Here is a 17,136-nt window from a genome sequence, read left to right as displayed (position 1 = left end):
TTAGTTACACTAAATAAAACGAATAAGAGCCCTAGCTCACACTTTATAATCAGTTGCACCAAACAGTTTTGTTCCTTTTAGGATAAATGTTTTACATATATAAATAAAAGCTGATCATTGTAAGCACTGTTAGTACCACTGTCAGTGGTAAATGGTTGTCTCATCCCTCTAACTGCTACATCTGCAGAACAACTTTTCCTGTTGAAAAACAACAGAGATACTGGCCCGATCAGCAGGCGAAAATAAAGGAAAGAAAGGCAAAAAAAGAAAACTAATGCAACCATCACATCTGAGATTTAGTGTGCTGCAATATAATTGTTTGCTTTTGGGTTTAATAACACTATGCTTTAAGTTCTGGCTCAATTGAAATTATACTCCTGGCACTGTGCACATGATTGTGAAGGTCGATGTCTACATAACAGAACAGACAGATGTAAAACAATGGCAAAGTGATGGCAGAACATCAAGGAGGAAAATGTCACAGACCTGAGTGCTTTCTGCATCAATCCCATACAGTTAGGACATGCTGGCCTTGTGTCTCATATTGTGGCAGCTTTTCTGTAGTTCGTTTGGCAGCTTTTCTGTAGCTTCTTTAGAAACTACATTGTTTTGCTAGGATTTCAAGACGTCCTTTCAGCGTAGAATACATACAGACACAATCTGTTTCAAAATGCAGGTTTTCTGGTGAAGTAAAACTAAGGCAGTGAGCAGGAATGGGTCACTGTGTAGTCTAGTGTAGTATCTTCTGTCTACAATCAGGGAGAGAGGAAAGATATGGCATTGGAGTTCTGGCAGAGCCTAGGCATGTGTAAAGAGGGAGGGGTTGTGACACAGGGAAATAACTGCAGCCGCAGAAAATGGAGTCTCAGTAAAAAGCAAAATGGGGGAGACAAGGGTTTTCCATTCAGAAAAAGGAAATCTTTAAAGCTGAACTCCAGGTATGATCTTTATTGCATACATCCAATGAGCCATTATGGCATCACCTCCCCTCCTCTCTGCCTCGTTCATCTCTGTTCAAGAATGTCTTTTTACTGGCATGTTGGTATTTGTTTACCTATGTCTTCCAATTAAACAATCTGCTGTGCATTCTTCATGCTTTACCTTCGCCATCCACTGACTGAAAGTTGGCCGGTTCAGCAGAGACTGACTGAAGGGACATGTTAGAATACACTGATCAACATCTGTAGCCGCTGATCAAGAACATTTTTCAGACAGTGGCGAGTGCCATTATCAGAATAGTGTCCTGGTGGGGGAGAGTCTTTCATCCACCTTGTTTGTGTGGATGGAGGAATCTCTTTGTTAACTAACATTGTATGGCCAGCTTTAGACTACATTTGTGTAGTATCTGGACACCTATGCCAGGTCTATGTCAAGCACGGAGACTGGTCCCTTCAATGCCCTTGTTTAGTGTTCTTTGAGACTGCATACCCTCCTCCTGGCATCCTTATACTGCAGTATTATCGGACACTTGTTCTTGACGCCATTAGTAAATACTTTTTTTTTTTTGCTGACTGAAGCTTGGAAACGGAAAATTAATTAAGCATACCAACTGTAATTGTGAAAAAGCACAGTGGTATACCTGGAAGCCTAAATCCTGGAGATGAGCTTTAACTGGCAATGGCCAACATAACTGCTTGTGCAAATAATGGATTTTGCAGAGTAAAATGCAGTTCCTGAATGATGATGTTCTTGGAATTCACTTTATTCTTAAAAAAAAGTTTTGTGTTTCCGGAGGGGGTCGTCGCGACATCGTCACGCGTCTGTGAAGCCTGCGGGAACATTTGGTTTCCGTCCAAGTCACATGTGTGAAAGAGAGGATTAAAAGTGAATTATACCAGAAAAGAGCTTCAGAATTAAAGTATGTCGTGAAAATCGGCAGGACGACAGCTGGGCCATTAAAGACCCAAAACTCCCACTTCTGCCTGTTAGAGCCAGACAGGAATACTGCGTTAATCTCAGCAGATCACGCTATTCGCTTCCTCTAAAACTAAAACACGACTTGTCTGGCATTGGACGGAGATATATGATACCGTGTTCTCGGATTATGTCTACTGCTTAAACTTTTGTAGCTTATGGTGGCAGTTGTTGAAATGATAGAATCGAGGTGGAATTCGGAAAACGAATGTTTCTGCCTGAGATGACTGACTTGTGCCAAAATAACCAACTTGTATATGTTGTTAAGGGAACCTTTCAGAGAAATAAAAGTGTGGAAATTATTGCCCCTGTTCTGGGAACATCAGTCTTCACTACTTACTGTAGTAAGTCAGTGACCCAGAATGAGTATGCAGGTGGTATGGTTGGAGCTCCCTAAGTAGTGTGCTTGGAGGTGATTCCCCAGTTATTATAGACTTCTTTTTATTATTAATATACAGGATTTATATGGCGCCAACAGTTTGCGCAGCGCTTTACAAAATGAAGGTAGACATTACAGTTACCATACAATTTGGTTCAAGAGGAAACAGAGGGCCCTGCTCGTTGGAGCTTACCAATAATTTACACCAAGGTGGGGAAGCCATTATTTCTAGTGGGGGGGGGGGGGGAGCAGGAGATTAGAGCCTGAGTAAACAGTGTAGTCTGGCAGTGGGAAAATCAAATACTATACTGAGGGGACATCACCAGAGAGATGATCAGCAGGAGAAAGGAGGTCCTGATTCCACTACCCAGAGCTTTAAAGCTGAACTAAACTCCTAAAAATAGCCACCTCTTCATTCCAGTGATGAGGTGGTTAAATCCCTCACCGGGATTCTGGCCTATTGATTGGCTGGTCAAAGAAAGGCATCATCTCACGCATGCGCTCAGATGTTTCATGTCGACACAGCTGGGAATGCACTGTGCATTCAATAGATGACTGTGAGCAGTTTATTAGTTAAGTTTAATTACGCTTTAAGCTAGCCATAGACAAGTGTTTTTGTTTTTTTTTCATTCAACCAGTTGGCTGAATGAAAAAAAAGAGGACCAAAAGATTCCTATAATAACAGCTTTAGTTAGACCCCATTTAGAGTACTGGAGACCTTTCTAACAAGTAGATATTGATAAGATACAAGAAGTTAAAAAACTGGCAACAAAAATAGTGCAAGGTGTGAGGGATAAAACATGTCAGAAGAGACTGGGGCAAGGTAATATGTATAGTCTCCAGAAAAAGAAGTGAAATGGACATGACTGAAACCTTTAAATACCTTCAAAGCCCATTCACACAGATATGTTGTAGTAACACACAAGTGGTGGTGGGTTGTGGTATAATTAATTTAGAATAGCTCCCCAAACACACAGATGTAAACAATCCATGGCACAATGCATTTAAATATAAAACAAAAAGGTCTGGTGCATTTATTGTGTTATCATGCAATGTCAGAATGCATGGTCTGCTTTAGCATACTGCACCTTATTTATTTTATTTATTTTAGGTACTTATATAGCGCCGTCAATTTATGCAGCTCTTTACATATATATTGTACATTCACATCAATCCCTAACCCTCAAGGGGCGTACAATCTAAGGTCCCTAACTCACATTCATACATACACATACTAGGTCCAGTTTGGACAGGAGCCAATTAGCCTACCAGCATGTCTTTGGAGTGCGGGAGGAAACTGGAGTACCCGGAGGAAACCCACACAGGCACAGGGAGAACATGCAAACTCCAGGCAGGTGGTTGGGATTTGAACCAAGGACCCTACTACTGCCAGGCGGAAGTGCTAACCATTTAGCCACTGTGCTCCCATACCTTAAAGGTGAACTTTACCCAAAAGAGGAAGTTCCACTACCCCCTCCCCCCCTTCCTCTGCCACATTTGGAACAATTTTTGGGGGAGAGAAGGATACCTGGTTTTGACAGGTACCCGCCCCCACTTTCAGTTGGATCGCCGCTGCAGATCCACCAGAAGTTCTTCTCCCCTTCTCCTCGCCCACAAGCTTCTGGGACATGTGCCAAGTTCCAGATGTCCACAGGACCATTCACAATGCGCAGCAAAGAGTCACAGCCGGCTGTCCACAGTTAACATGCCAGCGACATGGACCCGAAGACTGGTGAGGATGGCGCTGGATCGAGGGACAGGTAAGTGGCAGTTTATTAAACGTCAACAGCTACAGTTTTTGTAGCTGCTGACTATTCATTTTTGCAGAACTGACTGAAGATCCTTTTTAATTCACATAAATCTTTTTGTTAACATACTTGCATTAATGCAAAACGTAGAGGGACATTTAAAGGCAGTGGTATGGCTGTACCGTGGCCAAACTGAGGCTTTAAAAGGAAACACAGAAGTGTGTATTGCGTTCCGAATGCTTTGGGTGTCAATAGGTGGTGGTGCACAGCAGAAATAAATTAGTAGGGAGAGAGGGGAAAAACCGTGAGAAACATCCAGTCATGTGACCTGTCAAAGAAACGTGAATGAGTCTCTTTCAGTTATAGAAGTCCAGAGAGATCTCTGTGGGGTGACATAGGTGACACTCCATGGTCTGCATTTTATGAATGGGTTGTAAAATGCAGTCTGGAACTTAAGTATCACAGCAGAATAATATCAACTATCCCTTTTAAATGAGCCCTGTAGTTTGAAGGACCCTAGGAGCGTGAATAAGATTCAGCAGGGCAGTATTTTCAATAAAAAGCTGAGATCTAGAACACGGGGCTATAACCTCAAACTTAGGTAACTGCAAAAATTCTGTAGTTTAAGTCATGTTTTATTGGCTAGCTCAAATGATTAAACATGCAAGATTTTGGTATCCCTCAGATCCCTTTTACAATTCTTAACTAGGTAACCAAAAGTGCAGTGGATGCTTAGAACAGAGGTCCTGCAGGGGTAGTAAGTCCATCACTAATGGAAAGTCAGTTTAAAAATTTCTGGGATAACAAGTATAGGTATATTCTCAGACAGAAAAAAAAAACCAGGGAAGGTTCAATGGACCTTTTCGTCTTTCTCTGCTGCCAGTCTTCTATATTTGTGTCTTTGTTTTTATTTTCAATTTATGGCAGAGTATCCATAGAAATAAGTAACTTTTGTATTGTAGACTTCTGCATTTCAATGAATACCGATCAGTCTGTGCACACAGCAGTTGTTTCCTCCAAAATTGGCTGTTTTGCCCTGTCCACAATATGATTCTGTGAATGTCTTTTCGTGTTGATGTCACAGCGCAGTCACTGACCACATGAGCAAATTGTGTAAAATCAAAAATGTTGACCTTGTTATTCTGCGACAATGGAAATGCAATAATTGCTGTAAATTTTGCTGTGTTGCAGGGATGGAGCATCATCCATCCCCGACTACAAGAGATCGCCCGTATCCGGCGGATAAAGGTATTTCCAGACGTTTACTGTTAATGACACTAACATGGTCAGACTAAGGGGGTTCTCAACTTTTACATTTATCCAATCCCTTCTGGATTCAGTAAACAATAAAAGCATCACTGTCTGCAGGATTCAGGTTTTCATGCTATCTCTCTAGTTAACCTAGCGTTCATATTTGCTTGTTGGTAGATGGGCAGCTGAAGCAAATCAGTGCAATTTCTGTGTTCATTTCTTACAAGGTATTGGCAGAAAGAGTTCTCAGACAGACACCACCAGACTTGCATGGATCAGCAAGGCTCAACCATTGTGCGACACTGCCACGCAGGAATGTGCAGTGTGCTTATGTATTGAGCAATGTGACTGCCCCATGTTCACATTTAACGCAAAACTTCAAAAACAAATAATGCACATAAAATATTCATACACGCTGATAACAGTTTCTATTAGGTTTCATGTACACTAGTGTTTTTTGGGGGGGTTTTTAAGCTCACAAAACGCTGGGAAAAAATCTGGATTAAAAACGCTGATAATAGCGTTTTTTTTAATAGCGTTTAGAAGCATTTAGGAGCATTACTGTTTTTATTTTTAGCATTTTCACAGTACATGTAGGGGGGGGGGGGGGGAAATATCTAGAAAAAAATCTGTGTTAGGAGCATTTTAGTAGTGTTTAGGAGCCTTCAGTATTTTTTTTCTGCCAGAAAAAAATGCTCCCAAAAACTTAAAAAAAAACCCAAAAAACTTTTTTTTCTCCTCCCAAACGCTGAAGCTTGAAAAACGCTTCTAGTCTAAAATAGTGTGCATGGACACATAGGTTAACACTAGTTAGCTTCTAGGAGCAGAAAAAAATTACTAATGGCTTCTAGAAGCTTAAAAATACACTAGTGTGCATGGAGCCTTAAAGTGTATCTATAGACAAAACTTTTTTCTTAGCTTTGGATAGAATGTGCTATATTTCAGGTTTTACTAGTATCTGGAACTCCATTAGAGAGTTTTTTTCTCACTAGCATTCTCCTCCTTAACCAAAAAAAAAAAAAATTCTGTCATTTCTGCCTCTGTCTGGTGAAAAGATGGTCCCAGGACAGAAAGGGAATTACATCTTTGAAACTGAGCCCCAGACAGCAGTAAAACCTGGCAGAGGTTCTAACCTTTCCCACTTTATATAGGTATAGATACACTTCATCTCCTTTACATGTATATCCAACAAAAACCTTAAAATACTTCTGTTCCTTCTTGTTGCTTGATGTTCCTTCCTGTTGCTCATTGTTGAACTTATTTAAGATATTAATGACAAAAAAAAAGAAAAGTAAAACAGTGATTTTTATGTTCATTCTGTATGATGTGAGAACATTTGAATTTTAGTCTCAGTGTGTGTGGTCCCTCTTCCTGCTGTGCGTAAAGGGTAAGTAGTGTTATTAAAGGCATATTCCATGTTTGGTAAAAATTTATCAATGCGTTCATATTGAACGAAGAAAAAAAAAGTGCATTTTTTAATTTTCTGCAGTCTGCAAAGCATTACAACTATGATCAGTTTATTATGGGTGCGATGCACAGACTTCTGCAGACTATTCCTTCAGTTCCAGGCTGCTACTGAAGTACAGACCTTCATCCTCGCTGGAGGAAGTAAACAATGGACTTACAAGTGTGATAATGTCACCTTATTGGTGTTCCATTGATATCTTTGAGCCCCTTTTCCATGGGACTTGTAGTCTTTCGCTCACAGATTCATGTGAATGAAGCTGTTAATGGATGACACGGCTGTATCGAGCTGAGCCATGCACAGGTGCCCTGAATTAGAAAAAAAAATACAAAATGCTGCAAGATGTAACCCCACGATCCAGGTAGGAGAAAAAGTAGTTGAGGATGGGGGCTGTGGAATGTGACCATAGATATGGGAGTAAACAGAAAGTATGGTCAGAAAGGTGGGCTTAGCAATTAAATGATTATCCTGTAGATCTGCTTGGGCTACAAATGGCTGACACTTTCAGCACCTGTCAATTACCCTCCAGCCTCTGGATGTAAAGTCAAACTGGTTAGTACCCTCATTGCGCCAGTCATTGAGACCAGCAGACCCAACCATTGTTGACAGCACTTGGACCACCCTGTCCCTTTTTATTGCAATATCTGCTGAGAGGAGCTAAATGTGGGTTAAAAGGGCTGGGAGAGGTCATACCATAACCTCGAGCAAGGCATCTGCCAGAGCCAGGGAAGGGTTTAAAATAAAAAAGCAAAATCGCTATGGGACATGAATGCTGCTATTTATCTAGAAAAACTACTAACCTCTGTAAAACAAGCTCCCTTTTAATAGTGTCTTGAAGGGCTCCTTCAGATCTGCGGCAGCCCTTGCCTTCCCTCTGAAAAGCAATCTACACTTTTCAGAGGGCGATTGACAGACACCTGGGAGGCAATATGTTGCCTCTTCACCACCTGTTTGCATTGCACTTGGTTGCAGGGCAGTTGTGGTGTGGCCCCATGCACTGGAATAGTTTGTGTTTGGTAGCAACACTGCCTGACAAATGTGACGGAAGGAGGGGGGTTATACATTTTTTCTGCAGCATTTGTACAGACCTGAGCTGCTAAATGTCCTTGTTGAGGTGGGCAGTCAGAAGACACGGTAAGACTGCAGCTCAATTGTGTGCTTTTTTTATCCCTGGCCACCTTTTGTGACTGAGTATGTGTATTCCTCCTTCTCAGTATATCACAGTTGAGTAGGTCTGAACCAGGAATAAAACCCTCCTCTGCAGTATATGTTTTCCCCACTGTGAGCAGGCCTGTAATTCGGCATGGTGCTGTTGAGGGCAGGTAGTGTGCATAGTTTGTGAGGGCGCTGGGCATGGGCTTCATGGCTCCAATCCTGTAAATTCAGGAAACCAAAGCATGTGTGTATCATAATATGTAATGTTTAAGTTGGTTCCCTGTGTTGGTTCTATTTACCTATTTTCACTTAAAAACAAAAAAAATCTTTGTCATGCAATTGTTGCTGTTTTTTTTTTTTTCTACAGCGGAGGGGTGATCCTTTAAATAGGCATCATGGTTACTTTTTCAGTAGTTAATGATGTGATTGCGGCCTGATATCTGGTGCTGGATCACCAGTGACATTCTCTGTAACTCTGTAATGTGATCTTTCTGCTGTGACAAAGGCATTTTATTACAGCCACAAAGACACTTTTGTGCTTTTACTTCATCACACTGAAAACATACAAATCTTATGGTAAAATTAGTGCAGGTAAAGGCTAACATGACATAGGTGTCTGTAGTTCACAGTGCTGCATCGCTGATCATTACCTACTTATTGTACACTGTATGACATCAGATTTTAAGATTTTTGTTCATTGTGTTCTCTCCCTAGTAACACTATATACAAGTTTGCTTTCAGATCAATATTTATGAGAAAACAAACCCCTCTGGTGCAGAGACTGATATAAATAGTTCAGTGTTCTCTGTGCAGAATATGTCAAAGCTATTAAAATAAATGTATAATAATAGTGTGTGACTGTGGTGGGGACATTAAAGTGTAAGCTCCTCTGGGGCAGAGGTGGATGTGAATGATACAGTGTTCTCTGTACTGCACTACGGAATATGTCACCACTATATAAATGTATAATAATACCAGTGTGTGACTGTGGTGGGACATTATAGCACAAGCCCTTTTGGTGCAAAGACTGATGTAAATGGCTCAGTGTACTCTGTACAGTGCTATAGAAAATGTCAGCTGTATAAATGTATAATAATAGTATATGACTGTGGTGGGGGCATTTGAGTGCAAGCTCCTCTGGTGCAGGGATGTTAATGGCTCAGTGTTCTTTGTAAAGTGTTGCAGAAAATGTCAGTCCTACATAAATGTATATTATAATAATAATGGGGTGTGACTGTAGCGGGGAGATTAGAGTGTAAGCTCCACTAGTGCAGACAACGTTTACTGGTTTTATGTTCTGTGTACAGCACTTCAGAATATGTTAAAGCATGGGTGCTCAACCTATGGCCCTCCAGGTGTTGAGGAACTACAAGTCCCATGAGACATTGCATGGCTGACAGTTACAAGCGTGACTCCCAAAGGCAGAGGCATAATGGGACTAGTTGTCCGCAACAGCTGGAGGGCCCCAGGTTAAACACCTATGTGTTAGAGCTATATTGATGTATAATAATATTAGTGTATAACTGTGGTGTGGACTTTACAGTGTAAGCTCCTCTGGTGCAGAGACTGATGTGAATGATTTGGTGTTTCAAATGGCACTGAATATGAAATACACTATATTGCCAAAAGTATTGGGACACCCCTGCAAACCATTGGATTCAAGTGTTCCAATCACCTCTATGGCCACAGGTGTATAAAGGCACCTAGGCATGCAGACTGCTCAGTGACTTCAAGCGTGGTCCATGATAGGTTGCCACCTGTGCAATAAGTCCATTTGTGAAATTTTCTTGCTGCTAAATATTCCACGGTCAACTGTTAGTGGTATTATAACAAAGTGAAACAACTGGGAACAACAGCAACTCAGCCACGAAGTGGTAGACCACGTAAAAGGACAGAGCAGGGCCAGCGGATGTTGAAGTGCACAGAAGTAGTCAACTGTCTGCAGAGTCAATAGCTAAAGACCTCCAAACTTCATGTGGCCTTCAGGTTAGCACAACAACAGTGCGTAGAGAGCTTCATGGAATGGGTTTCCATGGCTGAGCAGCTGCATCCAAGCCTTACATCACCAAGTGCAATGCAAAGCGTCGGATGCAGTGGAGTAAAGCACTTCGCCACTGGACTCTAGAGTAGTGGAGACGTGTTCTCTGGAGTGATGAATCTCCTTTCTCTGTCTGGCAATCTGCTGGCTATGTCTGGGTTTGGCAGTTGCCAGGAGAATGGTACGTGTCTGACTGCATTGTGCCAAGTGTAAAGTTTGGTGGGGGGAAGATTACGGTGTGGAATTGTTTGTTGTTTATCAGGGGTTGGGCTTGGTCCCTTAGTTCCAGTGAAAGAACTCTTAAAGCGTCAGCATACCAAGACATTTGGACAATTTCATGCTTCCAACTTTCCAACTTTGTGGGAACAATTTGGGGATGGCCCCTTTCTGTTTCAACATGACTGCACACCAGTGCACAAAACAAGATCCATAAATCCATGGATGAGCGAGTTTGGGGTGGAGGAACTTGACTGGTCTGCACAGAGTCCTGACCTCAACCCAATAGAACACCTTTGGGATGAATGAGAGTAGAGCCTGCGAGCCAGGCCTTCTCGTCCGACATCATTGCCTGACCTCACAAATGTGCTTCTGGAAGAATGATCAAACATTCCCATAGACACACTCCTAAACCTTGTGGGCAGCCTTCCCAGAAGAGTTGAAGCTGTTATAGCTGCAAAGGGCGGGCCAACTCAATATTGAACCCTATGGACTAAGACTGGGATGCCATTAAAGCTCATATGCATGTAAAGGCAGGCATCCCAATACTTTTGGCAATATATACTATATGTCAGTATTATACAAATGTATAATAATATACTATAGCAGTCCACTCAGACAGACTCTCTAGTGACATTGTTTTTTTACTACTCTTAGCTACTCGGGAGACTGGCTCTTGATTAGTAATATGGACACATTGGGTATTATTTACAAAAAATTGAGAGTGCAAAATCTAGTGCAGCTCTGCATAGTAACCAATCAACTTCCAGGTTTTATTACCAAAGCTTAATTGAACAAGCTGAAGTTAGAAAGTGATTGGCTACCATGCACAGATTCACCAGATTTTGAGTACACCAATTTTAGTAAATCGGCTCCATTATTTTCAGACTGTGTTCTGGTGTTACTACGGTTACCTGTCATAGAATTATGTAGATACATACAAATAGCCTGGCAGTACTAGGGTCGCTGGTTCAAATCCCAACCACAGCATCACCTGCCCGGAGTTTGCATGTTCTCCCTGTGCCTGCATGGGTTTCCTCCGGGTGCTCCAATTTCCTCCCACACTCCAAAGACATGCTGGTAGGTTAATTGGATCCTGTCTAAATTGGCCCTAGTATGTATGAATGTAAGTTAGGGACTTTAGATTGCATGACCCTTGAGGGTTAGGGACTGACCAATATATATGTAAAGCGCTGCGTAAATTGATGGTGCTATATAAGTACCTGAAATAAATAAATAATATCATCACCTGCTGCTGGTCCCGTTCCTCTAGACAGACGGTTGGTTGGGTAGATTGAGCCTTGTTCTGACCTGCTTACCGACTGTAGATAGTTATCCCCAACACTGAGTGACTCAGTGTAACCCCTCACAGCACAGACAAGTCATAAGGCTCCCTGCCCTGCAGTTTGTGTGGCTACCATCTTGCGAACAGTCATACACATGTGAAGGAATATAAAACAAATAAGGACCTGTGTATGATCACACAACTAAGCTTGGCTGCTCTGAAACATTGATGTATTTTTCAGTTCTATCTTAACTCTATCAGAGGTAGAAAATCTCTATAAAAATTATGAGAACACCACAGCTCCAGGTTAAATCCAGTGAACATTTATTATTCACAACAAGACAGAAAGTATAGCCAATGTGTTTTGGGGGCTCACATATCCCCTTTATCAGGGCTTGGAATCAAAATAATATAGTTTTTTGGTCTCCTAGTCCTGGAGAAGGGGGATTTTCAAGCTTCCAAAACACGTTGGACAGTTTCCTACCCTTTGTTGTGAATAATAAACAATCACTGAACCTAATCTTAAGTTCTGGTGCTCTCATCCATTTATACAGACTTTCAGGCTGCTCTAGGGATCTCCAGGAGCACCCCAGCTAATGAAGAGCTGCCTCCAAGGCTTGGAATCCATACCCATTCTCATGCACATCTGGATCCAGGAACCTGCCAACCTAGAGGTAAAAGCAGGCCTTTATATATGCAAACCTTTTTTATCTGCTAAAAGTTTTTTCTTAATGCTGTTCAGGTTTTGGGATTCCCACAACCCTACTGCACTGTATAGCTAGAGGGTAACATCACTTTTTACTGCTGCAGTTTTCAGTGTCCCTTGTCAATTGCTGTGAATGAGCAGACCCACCTTGCTCAGGTCCTCCATTTACTCTTCCTCCTATTAACTGCTTTTTCCTTGATCCAGCCCTCAGGATAAGTTTACCTTTTAGTAAAAAATATTAAGTGCACATTTTTTTGCAGGTAAAAAAATGTTAATTTATTATTTTTGTTTACGAGAGCCTGAAAAGCGATCAGCAGATAGCTGCTGCCATGCAGGTTGCCTGCAGATCTGTCAGTGTATCTGCTTGCCCGTATGGTATGTACGAACAAACCGATATACTGACAGGAAGATTGACCATGCTACCATGACACTCCACAATGCCATGGTAGTTCATTGAGGATTACAAGCTGACAGACAGCCACTAAGGTGGGGGGCCGGTCTGATCGTCTGGTATCCATGTGCAGAAGTCCATTTTTAACATGTTTACACCCAGAATAAAGGTATTGCATGTTACGAAAGGTGAACTTATCCTTTAAGTTCTAGTACTATGTAGTGCTGGAAACCTTTATTGGTATACAGTGGCGAACTCTCAGCCTTATTTTGGAGATGCAGTGGATTGTGGGAAGTTAAAGATAGTGGCAACATAAATAGTACTTAAAAATGCACTTTTCTTCCCCCCAGAAATTTTGTGTTCGCAAATTTTAGGAATTGCCCTTTGATTAAGGTGTTTTAGTCCAGAGCAGGCTTTAAGCGGTCTTATGTGTTATAGTAATGACTGCGTCCTAGTTGGGGAGCAGTCATGTGACAGGAGTGACTCGTCACAAGGTCCACTGAAGTCACTGTCAATGTCTTGCCTATATTGGGACACTAGTAGGGACTGTCCCCCATGACGCACGGGGAGAGTAAGGAAGTGCAGCATTGAAACAAGAAGTGGTTATCACTGTCGTGAGGCTGTTGGTTTTCTCTGGTGGTGGCGCAGTGACCGCAATCTCCAGGATTGGTGTGGGTGGGTGTGAGAGCTGCAGAAGATATTGAATAAAATGCTGACACCTTCCTTTACAATCTACAGTCATTCTGTGTCACTAGTGTAAAGTCATGCAAACATCTGAATAAATATGGCCCTGTCAGCATAAAATAAAACCAAAATGCAGCTAAAAAAATAAATCTTACTTGATCTTAACTTGGTATTCGATGGTATCCATGTGCAGAAGTCCATTTTTAACATGTTTTCACCCAGAATATAGGTATTGCATGTTACAAAAGGTAAACTTATCTTTTAATTAGCCAGCACTTTTGTGTACAAATCAGTGCCTGTTTTTGTCCTAGAAGGATTGTTCAAACTATTTTGCACACTTAGGTTGGCCATAAATGGATTGAATGTCATCTGGTTCAGCAGGGACTGGCCAAAATTTGATCCATCTATGGGCAGGCTGGTTGCACTGAAGTCAATCCATTACTGCTAGCAGTAATTATTGTGGATTCCCCATCGACACTGACTCTGTTGACAAGGGAATCAAGTTTCTTTCCTGCAACCTGTGGTTGCAGGAAAGAAAGTGGCATCAACTATGGCTTGTCTAAGACTTGGTTCACACCTACAGGTGTGGTCGAGCATGGGAGTGTTTCTGCTCCTAGGGCAGCCCATTCATTTCAAGGGGCTGCCCTACATGCGATAAATGACTAAAAGAAATCCCTGACTCTTCTGAAAAAATGCGTCGTACTGAACTGCATGGTTTGGCGAGTGTGTTTGCAGCTGTGTGGCAGTGCCATTGATAATGGCATCGCAACACGTCTGCTAAATGGCAGTGCTGGTTTCCGATACACAAAGGTCTGAAACTGGTGGTAATAATTTTTTTATTTTTTCGGTGCTACCAGACTTTCATTTTTTATATAATTCCATCACTCTTTAAGAGTTCTGTTTTTTTTTGATTACTTTAATTGATTTGAATAGTTGCATTGTACTTGTGAATGATTTTTTGGAGCGCTGTTGTATTCGACTTTTTCTTGATATTATGAGATATAGTTGTGTTCAAAATAATAGCAGTGTGTTGAAAAAAGTGAATAAAGCTCAAAATCCTTCTAATAGCTTTTATTTCCATACACACAAATGCATTGGGAACACTACACATTCTATTCCAAATCAAAACATGAAGAAAAATATATAAAATTTGTGTTCTTCCTCTAAAAAAAATTGAATATTAGACTGTTCAAAAAAATAGCAGTGTTTGTATTCTTCTTTACAAACTCAAACATTCACTATATAAACTGAAAAATGTTTGAAGATTTTGCTTTCCTTTGAATCACTTAATTAATATTTAGTTGTATAAGCAATGTTTCTGAGAACTGCTGTACATCTGTGTTGCATGGAGTCAACCAGCTTCTGGCACCTGTGAACAGGTATTCCAGCCCAGGATGATTGGACTACATTCCACAGTTCTTCTCTATTTCTTGGTTTTGCCTCAGAAACTGCATTTTTATGGCACCCCACAAGTTTTCTATTGGATTAAGATCCGGGGATTGGGCTGGCCACTCCATAACGTCAATCTTGTTGTTTTGGAACCAAGATGTTGCACGTTTACTGGTGTGTTTGGGGTCGTTGTCTTGTTGGAACACCCATTTCAAGGGCATTTCCTCTTCAGCATAAGGCAGCATGACCTCTTCAAGTATTCTGATGTATTCAAACTGATCCATGATCCCTGGTATGCGATAAATAGGCCCAACACCGTAGTATTAGAAACATCCCCATATCATGATGCTTGCGCAACCATGCTTCACTGTCTTCACAGTGTACTGTGGCTTGAATTCAGTGTTTGGGGGTCATCTGACAATGTTTGGGGGTCGTCTCCGGCCACTAGACCCAAAAAGAACAATCTTACTTTCATCAGTCCACAAAATGTTGCGCCATTTCTCTTTAGGCCAGTCAATGTGCTCTTTGGCAAATTGTAACCTCTTCAGCACGTCTTTTTGTCAACAGTGGGACTTTGCGGGGGCTTCTTGCAGATAGCTTGGCTTCACATAGGCGTCTTCTAATTGTAACAGTACTCACAGGTAACTTTAGACCTTCTTTGATCTTCCTGGAGCTGATTGTTGGCTGAATCCTTGCCATTTTGGCTATTCCTCTATACATTTGAATGGTAGTTTTTCACTTTATTCCACGTCTTTCAGATTTTGGTTGCCATTTTAAAGCATTTGCGATCATTTTAGCTGAGCAGCCTATCATTTTCTGCACTTCTTTATATGTTTTCCCCTCTCCAATCAACTTTTTAATCAAGGTACGCTGTTCTTCTGAACAATGTCTGGAACGACCCATTTTCCTCAGAATATCAGAGAGAAATGCACTGTAACCAGCATGTACAACATTTGCTGCCTTCCTTCCTTAAGTAAGGGCAATAATTGCCACCTGTTTTTCAAAGAATGAATGACCTCACTAAGAGAACTCCACAGTGCTATTATTTTGAACATGCCCCTTTCAATTATTGATTCAATTACACAGAATCAGCGGCATGCATGTCTTGACTGTTGGGTCTGTTGGATTTCTATTACTCTATTACACCTGCTAGTAAATTATTTGCCATGTAGAAATATCATTTCTACCAAAAACAGTGATTGATCAGGTTAGTGATGTCTGACTGCTATTATTTTGAACACAACTGTGTGTATGTGTGTGTATGTGTGTATTTATATATATATATATTGCTATGTTAGATCTGTCACGCAGATCTGATAGTGCAGCCTTGTTTGTTGTTGGACTTTTATCTTCTTAACATTTGTTTCTGGAGTGCCCAAATGTAAACGAGTCTATGTGAAATGCTAGGATTTCAGACAAAACGAAAGACACAGTAAAATGCATTAAGAGGAACGAGACCTTACAATCATCGCCTGAGCAGGCTTATTGGTCTTTACCTTACATTTTTAACTTTCTGTAAACTCAGTCTTACAGAAAAAGTTATTTTTTTTAAAGCTTTTGTATGCAGAACAGAATCGCTTTAACTCGATTGTCTTGTTATCATCCTGAAATGCAGGAGGAGTTTTTGTTATAAAGCCATACCAGTGCCAGAGGAAGGCTCTACAGATCTGCCTTGATGCAGTAATAGACCTGTAAACCAGATGAATTAATTCGCAGATGCCAGCAATTTCCGGTGGCCTGTTCCTTCTCATAAAGCATCAGTCTAGGTTTAGTTGGGTAATATTCAGAGTCTGTGACAACCTAAGAAAGCCTAATTCCTGCCAAGACCCCTGTGAAGAGGCATCTGTAAGAAATTCCCTTCTCATTCCCCGTCCCCCAGCAGGATATGCTTGTCCTGCACTAAGTGGCTGCCATCCAAGGCCTTGGCCCACCACATTCCTCTCATGCCTCCAGTGACATGGAGCTTTGGTAGAGTAAGTGCCCAGATCCTTGCAGGGGCGGGTATGGCCAGGATAAAAGTTGAAAAAAGTTTACAGTGTACTCAGGTTTACCAGAAAAGGGAGATCCTCAGAGGTTATCCAGGTTTTGCTGTAACTTTAAAAATACAACTTCCATTGAACCCTTAAGGGCACATCATCTCAGTGAGATCTCCACATTGATATGTTTACCATATACCTATATATAGCGTGTTGGACATTCTATTTTTGGACACATTGCAGACTTGTATAACTTAATGTGTGTGTAATACGGCCTGTGTTAAGCTTAAAAATATTGGTGATCAAAGGCTCACACATTTCCAGTGGGGCTGAAACAACTAATCAATATATGTATTCAATTCTAAAAATAGTTGTCGGCTATTTTTATAATCGATTAGTTGGTCAGCTGATTAGTTGGCCTGCATACAAAATGCATTATTTGTTTAATATCAGGAAATAGTACAGCACACATACAGCTCAGTACACCACCCATACATGTCTGTATACACAGTGCAGTACACATATAGCTCAGTACACCA

At 41.2% G+C, this 17,136-nt stretch overlaps 1 protein-coding gene across 4 annotated transcripts in view; it reads left to right on the top strand.

Moving 5' to 3' along the window:
• The window catches only part of RXRA (retinoid X receptor alpha), a 282,995-nt gene that overhangs the window by 232,120 nt on the left and 33,739 nt on the right, over window positions 1-17,136 (top strand). For 3 of the 4 annotated variants that reach the window (XM_089684689.1, XM_089684687.1, XM_089684690.1), the window contains one exon: window positions 5,233-5,289. The exons of the other annotated variant lie outside the window; for it this stretch is intronic. In XM_089684689.1, the coding sequence (XP_089540815.1) occupies window positions 5,233-5,289 (57 nt within the window). The remainder of the gene's footprint in view (window positions 1-5,232; window positions 5,290-17,136) is intronic. 4 annotated transcript variants of the gene reach the window in all.

Source organism: Staurois parvus, unplaced genomic scaffold (assembly GCF_062004578.1).
Source record: "Staurois parvus isolate SC_StPar_1 unplaced genomic scaffold, SC_StPar_1.0 ptg000352l, whole genome shotgun sequence".
NCBI lineage: Eukaryota > Metazoa > Chordata > Amphibia > Anura > Ranidae > Staurois > Staurois parvus.
Note: the sequence above shows the minus strand (reverse complement) of the source record. Positions and strands in the feature narration are given on the sequence as shown.